This window comes from Saimiri boliviensis, chromosome 8, assembly GCF_048565385.1.
Source record: "Saimiri boliviensis isolate mSaiBol1 chromosome 8, mSaiBol1.pri, whole genome shotgun sequence".
Taxonomy (NCBI): Eukaryota; Metazoa; Chordata; class Mammalia; order Primates; family Cebidae; genus Saimiri; species Saimiri boliviensis.
This window is the reverse complement of record NC_133456.1, coordinates 75,175,326-75,190,668: the sequence shown is the minus strand read 5'-3', so window position 1 is coordinate 75,190,668 and position 15,343 is coordinate 75,175,326. Positions and strand designations below refer to the sequence as shown.

Genomic DNA, 15,343 nt, shown 5'->3' with positions numbered 1-15,343 from the left:
TTTGAACTGAAAACCCATTTGACATTGGGACTGAAATAGCCATCATGCTCGTGAATGACCTGGAGTTATAAGGTATTAAAAATTCTGAGGTAATCAGAGAAGCACAGGTTGCTTATAGTCAGAGAAAAAGAAGGGAATGGAACAGACATGCAGGTTCTCGATGGCTTTCCAGTTCCAGTTCTAATGAGGCTTGCCTCTACTTCAGTTTGGGAGACAGCTGAGGGTCCGTACAGTAAAATCTCCCTTTACTTGAGTTAACTTGTACTTCTTATGTGAGTAAAACTCTCCCATGTTATCTCTCACCACTCATATCTCATTGTCAAGCCTTACTGATTCTGCCTCAGAATAACCATTTAACTCTGTTGCTTTTCTTCCTCTTATCTAGCTTTTTTATCAAATGACTTTTTCTTTCCTTGATTTCTAGAATTAGGTCCTAGCTGGTCACCTTGCTTTAGTCAGCAGTTCACCTACCACTCTGGACTTTCCAAAATGCAGATGGAGTATATCTATCTCCTGTCTAAACTGTATCAACTTATCCTCATTATTATTGTTGTTTTATATTCTCCATGGAACCACCTCAGGGCCTACTTTGAGGGAGGGGGTTGGGGTGAAAGAGAGGAAGAACAGGTTGAGACTGAGAATAACTCTGCTTTTATCTGTTTACTTTGGCATCCAGAGGAAAATTTATTGAAAAGAAAAAAAAAACATACAGCTATTTAGAAAATAGCTTGAAAGTCTCTGGCATACCAAATAAAGTCCAGATGTTTTAGTATTTCATAAAAGGCCTTTCATGATTGGTCCCTGCCTACCATTTTAACTTCAGCTGTCACTTCCCAGCATGCTTCCTGTACCCCACCCAGAACTTGCAGCTCTCTTAACACAGCAGGTACTTTTACTCCTGTGGGCCCTTGATTATGTTTTCTATGCCTAGCATGCTTTTTATCATGTCTATTTGCCTAACTACCAACATCAATCAGGCATCTATTCAAACAGCACTCAGATATGATTTATTTTTCCCCAGATGGAGTTAGTTGTTCCTTTCATGCTTATAGAACATCTTTACAGGTCTCTGCTGTAGGTCTTATCTCACTGTTACGGTAATTTAGTTATATTATCTTCTTACTACCTAGACTCTTTAAGTTCCTTGAAGACAGAAAAACTGTGTTTTATTTAAGTTGCATATTCATCACTTAACATTGTTCATGCCAAGTAAGAGGGGCTCAAAAAAGTATCTGTAAATGAATGGGTCGAATCACTGGGACATCTGCAAAGTCAAAGCTTATTCCCAAAGTTATAATTTCCCTTAAATCTAGTCATAGTAAGATTGGTTGCCTCATTTCATCCAGTAGAATTTGAAATTCCTTCTGTAGTTGGAGAAGGCAAATTAAGAAACCCAGTGCTTCACTGAATAAATTGCCATGATAGTTATTTTTATGTTTGATCTAAAACTTTTGGAGTATTTACTAACTCTGTGATCTTCGGCAGTTTTCTTTGTTGTAACTTCATTTCCTCATCTGTAAAATGGGCATCATAATGACATCTATTTTAGGATTATTGTTAGGTTTAAATATGTTAAAGTATGTTTAACACTTGATGCCTGGCACACATGAAGGATTATTTCTTAGTAGTATTTTTGAGTTAAGGTGGAGAGAGAATCTATTTATACCTATCACATATACAAAAACACTTTGTAAGGTTTATATAGCTACCTAATTCCTTTTGGGGGATGAGTCAGAGTATAAATACAAAATAATTAAAATATAGAAATTGTAGGTATGTAGAATTTCTTTATTCTTTAAGAGTGCTTTCTTTTAACTTTTTTTTAGAACTGGAATGATTACAGTCACCAAGCTTTTGTCTGTGATCATCTGTCTGATCTTCTCGAGCTGCTTTTAGATCCAGAACAACTCACTGCATCATTTCATTCAACCCACAGTAGTCTAGTATCTCGAGAAGCTGTTGTGGCGCTCAGCTTCCTCATTGAAGGTACAATAAGTAGAGCCACGAAAATCTATCCACTTCATGAACTTGCACTGTGGCAGCCACTGCATGCAGATAGTGGCTTCTCAAAGAGCTCTAAGACTTTCTCTTTCTACAAGCTGGAAACCTGGTTGAGGTCCTGTTTGACTGGGAATCCATTTGGTACATCAGCTTGCCTCAAGTCTGGAAAGAAATTGGCTTGGGCTCATCAAGGTATTTTTGAATATTTTAATCTACATTGCATTGAATGACAAGGAATCTAGTGTTTTCTAATGTATTAGTGATCACATGTCTTCTGTAGAAGACCTAAAAAATACTGCTCCTATAAAAGAGAAAAAGGAACATCTGTCTTTTGTGTATGACTTTTTCTCGCAAGGATTATACTAATATATTAAGAGCGATAGTTGGATTATAGATTATTTTTATCTTCTTTTATTGTTATTTTTCTAAATAACCGTATATAATATACCTGGTACATATCTAATAAAAGTAAGCTTATGTAATAAAAATAAACAAGAAATATTTTAAAAGAAGAATAATAGCATACTCATATGATCCCTCTACATTTCACCAGTATTGTTTACAAGGGTGTACCAGTGGTTTGCAAGGAAGTACAGTCTGAGATGGAAGTCACGTAATGGTGTGACTGTGTTAGGAGGGGAACCTACACATACTTTTTTGAGTGTCAGTTTGTGCAAGACACTTTGTGTATGAAGGAAGATGTGCTCTCAGGTAGTAATTATTTTAGGAGTAAAGACATGAATTCAGGCTGGGACCGGTGGCTCACACCTGTAATCCCAGCAATTTGGGAGGCCAAGGCAGCACATCACCTGAGGTCAGGAGTTTGAGGCCAGCCTGGCCAACATGGTGACCTGTACCTGTAATCTCAGCTGCTCTGGAGGCTGAGGCAGGAGAATCACTTGAACCTGGGAGGCAGAGGTTGCAGTGAGCAGAGATTACACCACTGCACTCCAGCCTGGGTGACAGAAAAAATAAAAATAAAAAAGACATGAACTCACATAGGATTTATGGGATAATATGGTAAGTTGGGAAGGCTACAGAATTAATATTATGGTAATTTAGAGAGGTGAATTATGTTTGAGATGATAAAGTAAAGCATCTTGGAGGAGAAGATATTTGAGTTAGGACAGCTTTGCCACTTACTAGCCATATGACCTTAGGAACATTACTTAACTTGAAGGGTAGACATGAAAAAAATCTTAGATCTATAGGCAATCTTAAATGCGTTATAGGTTAAAATTTTTTATAACAAAAATTATGAAATATTTCAAACATACAGAAAGGAATAGAGAATAGTATCGCAAATACCTCTTTATCCAAAGCCCAGATCTAACATTTTTGTCCCAACATGTGGTGTCTAATTTTAGACATGTATCCATGTAGACATGTATAACCTCATATGGTTGTTTGTTTTGCTTTGATTTGAAACTGTCTCATCTATTTATGTGTTTTCTTAAATAGTTGAAGGAACAACCAAAAGAGCTAAGATTGCTTGTAATACTCACGTGGCCCCTAAGATGCACCGCATGGTGGTGATGAGCCAGGTTTACAAGCAGACGTTGGCTAAGAGCTCAGATACTCTGGTGGAGGCACATGTAAAGATTCATCGTTGCAACGAATCTTTTATATATCTGCTTTCTCCCTTACGGTAAGCACAGTCTTCATGGTGTTCTGATGTTCTAACATTTTCTTTGGACTGTGACTGATTCTTTTTTTGCCATCAGAGAATAATACTTTAGTCAAATTTTTAAAATCTTATTTCGTTTTAGAGGAATTTACCTCAATTTTCCCTTTTTTTTTTCAGATCTGTGACAATTGAGAAGTGTAGGAGTAGCATCTTTGTCTTGGGCCCTGTAGCAACTACGCTTCACCTCCATAGTTGTGACAATGTTAAAGTCATTGCTGTTTGCCATCGTTTATCCATCTCTTCTACAACAAGTTGCATCTTTCACATTCTGACGCCTACACGCCCACTTATTTTCTCTGGGAACCAGACAGTAACTTTTGCCCCTTTTCATACCCATTACCCAATGCTAGAGGACCATATGGCCAGGACTGGCCTTGCTACAGTGCCTAACTATTGGGATAATCCAATGGTCGTGTGCAGAGAGAACAGTGACACAAGTGTCTTCCGGCTTTTACCACCTTGTGAATTCTATGTATTTATTATTCCCTTTGAAATGGAAGGGGACACAACAGAGATACCTGGGGGTCTTCCAGCTGCATATCAGAAAGCACTGGGTCAAAGAGAACAGAAGATACAGATCTGGCAGAAAACTGTGAAGGAGGCTCATTTGACAAAGTGAGTATTTTTTAGAAGTAACAGTTTGCGTTGTTTGTGAAACTTCATGGAGAAGCAAATTAGTCTGCACATTTTTACAGCTGTGCTGAAGTAATAAAAAATGTAAGGCCGGGCACAGTGGCTCACGCCTGTAATACCAGCACTTTGGGAAGCCGAGGCAGGTGGATTACCTGAGGTCAGGGGTTCAAGACCAACCTAGCCAACGTGGCGAAACCCTATCTCTACTAAAAATACAAAAATTAGCCAGGCATTGTGGCAGGTGCCTGTAATCCCAGCTACTTGGGAGGCTGAGGCAGGAGAATTGCTTGAATCCAGGAGGCGGAGGTTGCAGTGAGCCGAGATCGCGCCATTGTACTCCAGCCTGGGCAACAAGAGTGAAACTTCATCTCAGACAAAAAAAAAAAAAAATTGTAATGTGTGTTTAAATTAATGTTTGGATTTCAAATCAGTGTTTTAAGTGCTGTTAGGTTGGGGGATGGGAGTGAGTAAATACTCCAGTATTAGACTCCCTTTTCTTAAGAAGCTAAAGTTTAGTTGGCAAATATAAGACTTACATGAATTTTAAAAATCATACATAGAATATGCCACATAATCCAGTACCATTCTAGGTACCTTCTATGTACTAACTCTTTTATTCTTCACAATAATACCTTATAACAGGTGAGGAAACTGAAGAACCGAGAAATTAAGTACTTTACCCAAAGTCACACAGGAGCCAGGATTCACATCTGGTCAGCCTGGTTCCAGAGGTTCTTTTTTTTCCCTTTATACTGGCTTCTCTAGTGTAGCCAGAGGTTCTTAAATGCCTCTTGTGTCTTCACTGTTTTCTTTCAAATGTTGTCATGCCATATCATACTGTACAATAATACTATAATAATGTGTTGTAAAAATGGATGATCATGAAAAAACATTCCTTTAAAGCAATTCTGTTGTTTGAATGCTTCTAGTGTTTAAATTGTTAGATTCTCTGCACTTGATTTCAGCCAAAAGGCCAAGAAATAATTAAATGCTTATATTCTCTTACATGTGAAAAGTTTATACATACACGTGCAGAGTGTGAGATGTAAGTGCTTAATAGATGTTGACTCTGAAACATATTGTTTTCAAGTGGTAAGATCCACAATGATACCAGCAACAATGAAAGTAGTTTAACTTTGGGAATATAGGAAGACAGAAATCAGTTTGAAACAAATTGACAATGTGATCCTTTTAACAATGATTAGATCATGTCATTTCTCTGCTTTGACCCCCTCTAATTGCCTCCCATCATACTTAGAATAAAATCCAAAGCCTTTACTATACTTATGAGGCTCTCTCTCCCTAAGTTTCTGCCGTTCTTTCTCATTTACTCATTCCTTCGCATTACTCCAATCTTCTTTCTATTACTTAATCACTGCCCTCTTACCAACGTCCCCAAGAATACCCCTATAGAATAAAGGTGGATTGTGTTGACTCATGGCAAGAAGGGAGAGAAGTGTGTTTCATCACAGTAAAAGGTTGGGGAACATGGAAAACTGTTTCAACTCAGTCAGCAGGTGTTAAAAAGAACTTATTGTTGGATTTTGGCTTGTGTTAGGTCGTTTGGGGGAGAGTTTTGGGAAGCAGGACTGTCTAGAAGTGAGAGTAATCTGTAATTTGGCAGTTTAATAATTTTTATATCTAAGGCAGGAGGAGGGATGTAGAGCTAAAACTATGATCGTTAAGAAGTAGCAGCCACTCCTCCAAGAAAGGAATGTTTGGTGATTTTATGGTTTGGGTCACAACATTTTTTTGCAGGTTGAGGTGGTGGTTCTGAACTGAGATATGCTTATGGAGTGGTCTTGTTCTTGCTTTGGTTTATCATCCTGCAGTGGCTTTGTCTAATGTTGATGGTTTGAGGTATTGTTTATATTCAGCAAAAGAATACAAAAGCAAGGCCAGATCTTCCACCTAAGGCCTAGCTGATACTGCTAAGCTGGCTCTTGGCTATCAGGAGCTATTCTTCTCTTTCTTATCACAAACATGGAAATATGCTCTCACTTTAGAACCTTTGTACTTTTTCTGGTCTCTTCTGCCTGGTATGTTCCTCTCCAAATACTCATTCTGCTTACTTCATCATTTCATTTAGACCTAGGCTCAAATGTTATCTTAGGGAGGCCATCTCTGTCCATTCTTTCTCTGAAATAACATTTCCAGTACTTGCTGTTCCTTCACCCTGATCTATTTTTCTCCATGGCATCTAAAACTACTTAACTTTATATTTTCATTGTATTTTATTATTATTTTTTTATTTTTTGAGACAGCATCTCTCTCTGTTGCCCAGGCTGGAGTGCAGTGGCGTGATCTCAGCTTACTGCAGCCTCCACCTCCTGAGTTAAAGCAGTTCTCCTGCCTCAGCCTCCCAAGTGGCTGGGACTTACAGACATGTGCTACCATGCCTGGCTAATTTTTGTAGAGACAGGGTTTCACAGTGTTGGCCAGGCTGGTCTCGAACTCCTGGCCTCAAGCAATCTGCCCACCTAAGCCTCCTAAAGTGTGGAGATTACAGGCATGAGTTACCATGCCTGGCCTATTTATTTTATTTTTACCTGTCCCCTACTAGAATATGTAGTCCACAGAAGCATGTATTATGTAGATCACAATGTGAATGGTGCCCTCTGAAGTCGTGAAGTATCATCCTGCTTCAACAGGGGCCTTGTCTCTTCCCTTTATACATTTATCCCCTTCAGTCAGAACACTACCCAGTGTTCACTTGGTCCTTGGTAAATATCTGACAATGAATAAGTATTTAGAAAGAGGCCATTGTGTCTGATCAATCCTTTGGGGTCGGGGGTATCCAGTGTACTCTGAACAGTAAGAACAAAAGGATAACAAGAAATAATTAATCATTTAACATCCCACTAAACTGTTGTATAGTTGCTTAGAATAAAATTTATATGGATTTGTGTTCTTATATTCTTTTTACTCTCAATTGCAATTTTAGGGATCAAAGGAAGCAGTTCCAGGTACTGGTAGAGAACAAGTTTTATGAATGGTTGATTAATACAGGACATCGCCATCAGCTGGACAGCCTTGTACCCCCTGCCGCAGGCTCCAAACAAGCAGCTGGATAAGGATCTTACATGCAAACACTGGTAGGCATTTATACCATTTAAAACAGATTATTTTGGGGAAATCTTTCAAGTATTAAAAAAAAAAAGCACAGAGTGTTATGTATTAAACATTGCCAAATTTTTTCTACCGCTCCTACCAGCATACACAGACCTTTATGTACCCATATTTACCATATTATAATGAGAAGATCAAAATATTCAGAGGGAGCCTATAGAATTTGGGGCCAATATAATGGCCAAATTTTGCCTTTTTTTGCTTTTTGCCTGGCACAAGTTGTGCTCCAAAGACACCACGTTCCCCTGTACATAGTTTTAAGTTTTATTTTAACACCTTTCCTCTTTTCCATTCCCCCACACAAACCAGTTTACAAACTAGCTGATCTTTGCTAATTACACATATGAACAGTAATAAATTACCAGAATTAATCCACTGAAGATGTGATTACTGAACACTAGAAGATCATTGATTAAGTAGAAGAGAATATGCATACAAACAAATTTGCTGGCAGTTATTTAATTCAGATATATGGTATTCTTTTTTTTTGAGAGTCAGTCTCTCTCTGTTGCCCAGGCTGGAGTGCAGTGGTGCCATCTCAGCTCACTGCAGCCTCTGCCTTCCTGGTTCAAGTGATTGTCACACCTCAGCCTCCAGAGTAGCTGGGATAATGGGCGTACACCACTATGACTGGCTAATTTTTGTATTTTTAGTAGAGACTGGGTTTCGCCGTGTTGGCCAGCTGGTCTTGAACTCCTAACCCCAAGTGATCCACTTGCCTTGGCCTCCCAAAGTGACAGAATTACAAGCATGAGCCACTAAGCCCAGCTCCAAACATATGGTATTCTTTTTTAATAGAAATTAGTGTACTGTCTTACTTTAAAGTTTTGTGTGGCTTTTTTGTATGCTGGAGTGCAGTGGCACAATCTCGGCTCACGGCAAGCTCTGCCCCACAGGTTCAAGCAATTCTCCCACCTCAGCCTCCCAAGTAGCTGGGATTACAGGCACGCACCACCATGCCTGGCTAATTTTTGTATTTGTAGTAGAGACAGAGTTTCATCATGTTGGTATGACTGGTCTTGAACTCCTGACTTCAGGTGATCCTTCCGCCTCGCCCTCCCAAAGTGCTGGGATTATAAGCGTGAGCCACCGCACTTGGCCTAAAGCATTTTAAACACTAACAATAGAAAAACAGACAAAGGATAATAATAGGTAGTCCACAGAAAAATACTTAGAGATACAAAGATGCTTACTTAAAAATTAAAGAAATGTATAATACTTTATTTATTAGATTGGCAAAGAGCAAAAGCTGATAGAACACAATACAGGCAAAACATTTCATTTACCACTGAGGAAAGTGTAAATGTATGCAACCTCTTTCGGGGGCAGTTCAACAAAATTAAAACTAAAAATACAAATATTCTGACTCAGCAATTTCTTTTTTCTTTTTTAGAGATGGGGGTCTAACTCTCTTACAGACTCAAGTACAGTGGCATGTTCATAGCTTACTGCAGCCTCAAACTCCTGGGCTCAAGCAATCTTCTTGCCTCAGCTGGGACTACAGGTGCATGTCACCACACCTAGCTGATCCTTTAATTTTTTTGTAGGGACAGGGTCTCACTTTGTTGTCCAGGCTGGTCTTGAACTCCTGGCTGAAAGCAGTCCTCCTGCCTCAGCCTCCCAAAGTGCTGGGATTACAGGTGTGAGCTACGGCACCTGCCCTGAGTTAGGAGTTTCACTTATTAGTAATAGAATTTATCTTATAGATAAACTCATGTATGCAGAGATCTATTTAATTATTTGTTTGTTTATTTTTCTGAGATGGAGTCTCACCCTGTCCTCCAGACTGGAGTGCAACCTCCACCTCCCAGGTTCAAGTGATGCTCCTGCCTCAGCCTCCTGAGTAGCTGGGGTTACAGGCACCTGCCACTGCACCCAACTACTTTTTGTATTTTTAGTAGAGACAAGGTTTCACCATGTTGGCCAGGCTGGTCTTGAACTCCTGACCTCAGGTGATCCCCCACCTCAGCCTCCCAAACTGCTGGGATTACAGGCGTGAGCCACCACATCTGGCCTATTTATTTAATTTTTTAAATTGACAGATAAATTGTGTATCATTTATAGCATGATGTTTTTAAATATATGCACATGTGGAATGGCTAAATCAAGCCGGTTAACATCAGTTATCATTTTTATAATGAGTACACTTCAAATCTCTCTCTTAGTTTTTTTTTAAGATCACACAGTATTGTTATTAACGACAGTCACCATGTTGTACATTAGAACTCTTCAATGTATTCCTCCTATCTAACTGAAATTTTGTGACCTAAGATGTTTGATGTGGTATTGTTTGAAAAAACTGAAGACTAGAAACAACCCAAATGCAATGTGTTTATATGGTAATTATATGCCTAACAATCTTTGAAAGAATATAAAGAAATTATGAACAGTGTTGTCTTTAAGGAATGAGACTGGGTGTCTCGGGTGGGAGAAAACTTTTTAAAATTGAGATAAAATATTACCACATGACATTATGGGAAGTAAAATTCACCTTTTAAAAGGTTAGAATTCAGTGGCTTTTAAGTATATTCACAAGTTTCTGCAACTCTCACCACTAAAAAATCCAGAACATTTTCATTACCCTCAAAATAAAGCCTGTACACATTGTAAGTCACTCCTCATTCCTCCAACCCCCTGTATTTCCTCTCCCCCTTAGTCCCTGGCAACCACTAGTCTACTTTGTCTATTCTGGACATTTTATATAAATGAAATCGTATAACATGTGGCTTCTTGTGTCTGGCTTCTTTCATTTAGCATAGTATTTTCAAGGTTCATGAAGCCATGTATCAGTACTGCATTCTTTTTTATGGCCAGATAATATTTCATTGTGTGGATTTACCATTTTGTTTATCCATTCATCAGTTGATGGACATTTGGCTTGTTTCCACTTTTCAGCTGTTCTGAGTAATGTTGCTGTGTACATTTGTGTACAAGTTTTTGTGTAGACATTTGTTTTTATTTCTTTTTTTTTTTTTTTTTTTTTTTTGAGACGGAGTTTAGCTCTTGTTACCCAGGCTGGAGTGCAATGGTGCCATCTCGGCTCACTGCAACCTCCGCCTCCTGGGTTCAGGCAATTCTCCTGCCTCAGCCTCCTGAGTAGCTGGGATTACAGGCACACGCCACCATGCCCAGCTAATTTTTTGTATTTTTAGTAGAGACGGGGTTTCACCATGTTGACCAGGATGGTCTGGATCTCTCGACCTCGTGATCCACCCGCCTCGGCCTCCCAAAGTGCTGGGATTACAGGCTTGAGCCACCGCGCCTGGCCTTGTTTTTATTTCTTATGGGTATGTACCTAGAAGTGGAATGGTGAGGGCGTATGTTTAACTTTTTAAGAAACTGCAGTTTTCCAAAGCTGTAAAAATGTATTTTTTATCGTTTACTTTATATATTTACATTTCTGAAGGGTGTATTTTTTAGAAAAGTATTTAACGCTATTTATCAATAAATGCTGAGATTAAGAATTAGCAATTTGGCTGAGCGCAGTGGATCATACTTGTAATCCCAGCGCTTTGGAAGGCCAAGGTGAAAGGATCACTTGAGGCCAGGAGTTTGAGTCCAGCCTGGGCAATATAATGAAACCATGTCTCTACAAAAAATTTAAAAATTATCTGAGCATGGTGGCACATGCCTCTAATCCCCACTGCTTAGGACACAGATTGGAGGATCCCTTGAGCCCAGAATTTTAAGGCTGCAGTGAGCTATGATTACACCACTATATTCCAACCTGGGCAACAGAACGAGACCCTGTCTCTTAAGAAAAAAAAAAAAATTAGAAATCTGATGGAGATTATGCAAAGGAAATGTAAACTATAAGCAGGTAAAAATATTTGTTTAATCCTCACTGCTTGACAATTTTTTATATTCATGTATGAATTTCTCTTACGATCTAACAAGACACCTAGCAAAAAGAAATATTATTAACTTTAAACTTTATGTATTTTATCACTCTAATCTATCATCTGACTTTGATAATTTATGTGATTTTATAAACGTAAGCATTTAAAAATTATTTTCATGAAGGCAATAGAAAATTATTAATATTATTTTTTCTTTGTTCTTCAGGGCCCTGGAAATACAAGGATAAATGGAGGATGGTGCTCATCTTAAAACTAAACTGGGAAGGTGCTCTTGCTGCTTAAGAGACAATGGGACTTTTCTATCCTATTTAAGAACTCTGATTTCCATTCCATATTCATTTATTACTGTGTAGGCTGAATTTTAGCTGAACTTCTGACTTTCATATAAACATGTTGTTTCTAGAACATCAGAAGACTCATCTTTGTGATGCCCAGATGAAAAAGTTGATGAAGGAACATTGTGTGTATGTTAATATTAAAGCAACTGAGTGTAGATTTGCACCAATACTGTTTATCGTCATGTGTGTGATGAAAGAATTTTATTCATTCTAGAGTTAAATAAGAGTTTTATAGTTCTTTGTAACTATTTAAAAGGAAATTGCTACTACTTTTAAAAAATAATTGTAAGGAAAGTGTAATTTGTTGGCATATAGATATAGCAGAAATAGTTTTATACTATATTTTAGTCCTTAAAGTATGGAACTTAATGAAATTGTGTAAAAAAAAAATCTTTATTTTTATTTCCTGCTTCAAATTTTCAATAAACAAACTCTAAAGAATAGTTTCCCTCCCTTTTTTTTTTTTGTAAAATGGCAAAGCTTTACTTTTAATTTTAGAAAAGGCTTCCAGTGTCGTTCCTCAACTTATCAAGTAAAGTTTACATCTGATTGGGAAACACTTCTTTAAGATAAGTGAGTGAAATTACCAAATTATCAAATGAGTGAAATGAATCAGATCACTAATAAGCATTGGTTCATATGCTCTCTGGCCATTTAATTAGGAATTCTATCAAAAAAGTTTTTTGTATTTCTAAAGTAAAAATTAACCCTCAGAATGTTTAATTCTAATTGAAGTTTACTAGTTTTTGTTTTAAGATGAAATTCAAGAAGCAGAGCATTACCAAATAAACACTGGAGTAATATAAATGTATTTTAGATACTGCTTTTTGTTAATGAAATAAATGATAGATACTTTTTTAAAAGTTTATAAAATTCAGAAAACTAAGAATATAGCTTAATATTTTCTTGGTAATCTTTATATCAAGGCACAGTTGGCATTTTCTGAATAGACCGTAATACATCCCATTTATTAAAATATTTGTTGGATAGTTTTGTTAATAGAAAGATGAGGAAGTTGGACTTTTGAGAATATACTTGATCAGTTAAAAATGGAGAAAAGTTCATTTGTTGTGTGTGTGTGTGTTTTTTTTAAGTTTACATAAGATGCAGTCTCATTTCTAAAGTCAGAGGTGTATTGGGACCAAAAACGTGTTCTCCAACCAGGTTCCAATGCTGTATTGTGGACAAAAAAGACCATGTACCAGGTAGCAATCTGTGTTTAGTTAGCTAACCTTCGGCAAATTCAGGAGTCCCACAGTTACTTTTCTACATATGGTGGCACCTTTTTTGTGGATTAGAACTCTTTTTTTAAAAAAAAAAAACAAAACTGTGTTTTTAGAAAATTAAATAATAGTTGCAAGAATAAGGTCAGTGAACTTTAACATATCCTTTATCTAGATTCGATTCGCCACGTGTTAACATTTTGCTGCGTTCTCTTTACCACTCTACATAACAGTATTATTTTGGCTCAACAATTTGAGAGTAGATTGCAGACATTTTGAACCATTCTTCTATACGTTAGCATGTGTGTCCTAGAAACAGAAATTCTCTTATCTAGTCATGGCACAGTGATCAAATTCAGGAAGTTAAATTTGGGTACAATAGTATTATCTAATTTACAGTCCATATTTAAATGTTTTCTGATTGTCCCAGCAGTGTTCTTTATAGTGACTTTTTCCCAAAAACACAAGATCATGCATTGCATTTAGTTGTCATGTAAGTTTTGTTGCTTTTAGAACACGTCACTTCTGTCCAGAAATAGAGGTAGTCTTCTGACTCTTACCTCCCACAAGCTATGTTGAAGAAAAAGGACATTAGGAATTTCAAAGAGGCTGCTTGCTATTTAAAAAAAAGAAAAGAAAAAAGAAACAGCATAAAAGCAAAAAGGGACTCTTTTGTTTTTAATTTTTAAAACTTTGTCTGGGTTTTGGTTTCTTGACTCAGCAAAGTCTATAATGCAGCAGGGCTTGGTAAGCATTAAAGGCGGTACTGAAGCTTTCCTTTATTTTATAATCCCAATTGTTTTTTCTAGAAACCATCAATAGCCTCTAAATGACTGACTCAATTTTTGGATCCTATTCTCATGACTAAGCAAATGTTTGACTTGAAACCAGCCCATATAAATGTCACTGTGCCTCTAACTCTCTGTAGCCATTCCTGAATTTCTTTCAGCGCTGGGAAAACCAGTCTATGCACCAAAAATGTCTAAAACTGGAACCAAGGTAAGTAAATGGTCATACTGATTTTTAGCTTACCCACTTTTCACTTAATCATGTGTTGAAAGGAGCACACAGAAAAGCTTTTGCTTCTTTGCCTAAAGGTGAGTATGATAGCGGTTAGAGCACTGGGATTGACACAGAAGATTAAGAAATGTTTATCATATTTTCTACTCTTAACAGAATTACCAAACATTTGATTAAGGGTTTATCTTTATGTATGGTGCTATGTTGAATACTGTACAGGTAAATAATGTGTAAAATATTATTTCTGCCTCCTAGCAACTAATATTCTATGCAACTAATATCTCCATAGGAATAAGACATGCTAATAGGGATTATATGGAGCAGAAATATAATTTTGTTTCTGAAATTTAGCCTCAACCATTAATGTTCTGAAAGGCCAAAGTGGATGGGCCAATCAGGTGAATAAAGTCCTACTTATCTCCTTCATTCAAGCAATTATTTTTACTCATTCCCCAAATAAAGTGCTCCTTTACAGTCAGAAAATTGCCTCTAAAATATTTGACTCACAGTTGCTGGATTGGAAATTAATCTCTCAGGTAGGGCTTTGGGAATGAGGGAATGTCTTCATTTTCTTTTTAGGTCTCCCACTGATGAGACAAAACTGATGCCTGATTTTTACCCCCAGCTATTTGAAAATTTTCAAAACCCATTGAATCCTCCAAGAATGGGAAAGAAATGTTGAATATTTGTATATCTTTCACTTAAATATTCTCCAAGTGTTGACATTTTGCCATATTTGCTCTCTTCTATCTCCATCTCTTTCTCCTTACTAAACCATTTGAAAATTAGTAGCAGACTTTATTATACTTTTGCCTTAAGTATTTAGGTATGTATCTCCTAAAAACAAGGGCATTTCCCTGTACAAGCACTGTATCATTATCACGTCCCCAAGATTTATCATAAATCTAATAGCTAACATTAAGACCATATTCAAATCTCCCCTGACTGTCCCCAGAAATGTGCTTCATGGTGGACTTTTCTCCTAATATAGGATCCAGTCAAAAAAGATGTATTGCATTTGATTGTCATGTCTCTTTGTTTTTCTTTAATTTTTTTTTTTTTTTAGCCTCTCTAAAAAAGTCCCTGTACCCTTTCTGTTGTTCTTGAGACATTGACATTTTTCAACGCTTAGGCCAAACGTCTTCTAGAAAATCTTACAATCTAGATGTCTAATTGTTTCCTCATGTTTAGATTCAAAATAAATATATTTGGAAATAAAACTACATAGGCAATGTTGTGTACTTTCTGTTGCGTCATCTCAGAAGGTACCTGTTAACTTATTCCATAATTTATTAGTGCTTGATTTTTTCCATTGGAAAATAGAACTAATAATCATACTTGTCATTCAGAAGGTTTAGGGAGAAAAATGTGTCTTTAGTGCTCTGAGGTTCTTGAAAATGCACCATGCAAATCCCACTAAAAAAGAATTTGAAGTCCTTAGAGAAGGAATAT

At 37.1% G+C, this 15,343-nt stretch overlaps 1 protein-coding gene across 2 annotated transcripts in view; it reads left to right on the top strand.

The window, feature by feature from the left end:
- The window catches only part of TBCCD1 (TBCC domain containing 1), a 28,862-nt gene extending 13,519 nt beyond the window's left edge, over positions 1–15,343 (top strand). For both annotated transcript variants that reach the window (XM_074404674.1, XM_003926989.3), the window contains exons 4-8: positions 1,827–2,193; positions 3,463–3,649; positions 3,806–4,303; positions 7,266–7,416; positions 11,516–15,343. In XM_074404674.1, the coding sequence (XP_074260775.1) occupies positions 1,827–2,193; positions 3,463–3,649; positions 3,806–4,303; positions 7,266–7,395 (1,182 nt within the window). In that variant the 3' untranslated portion in view covers positions 7,396–7,416; positions 11,516–15,343. The remainder of the gene's footprint in view (positions 1–1,826; positions 2,194–3,462; positions 3,650–3,805; positions 4,304–7,265; positions 7,417–11,515) is intronic.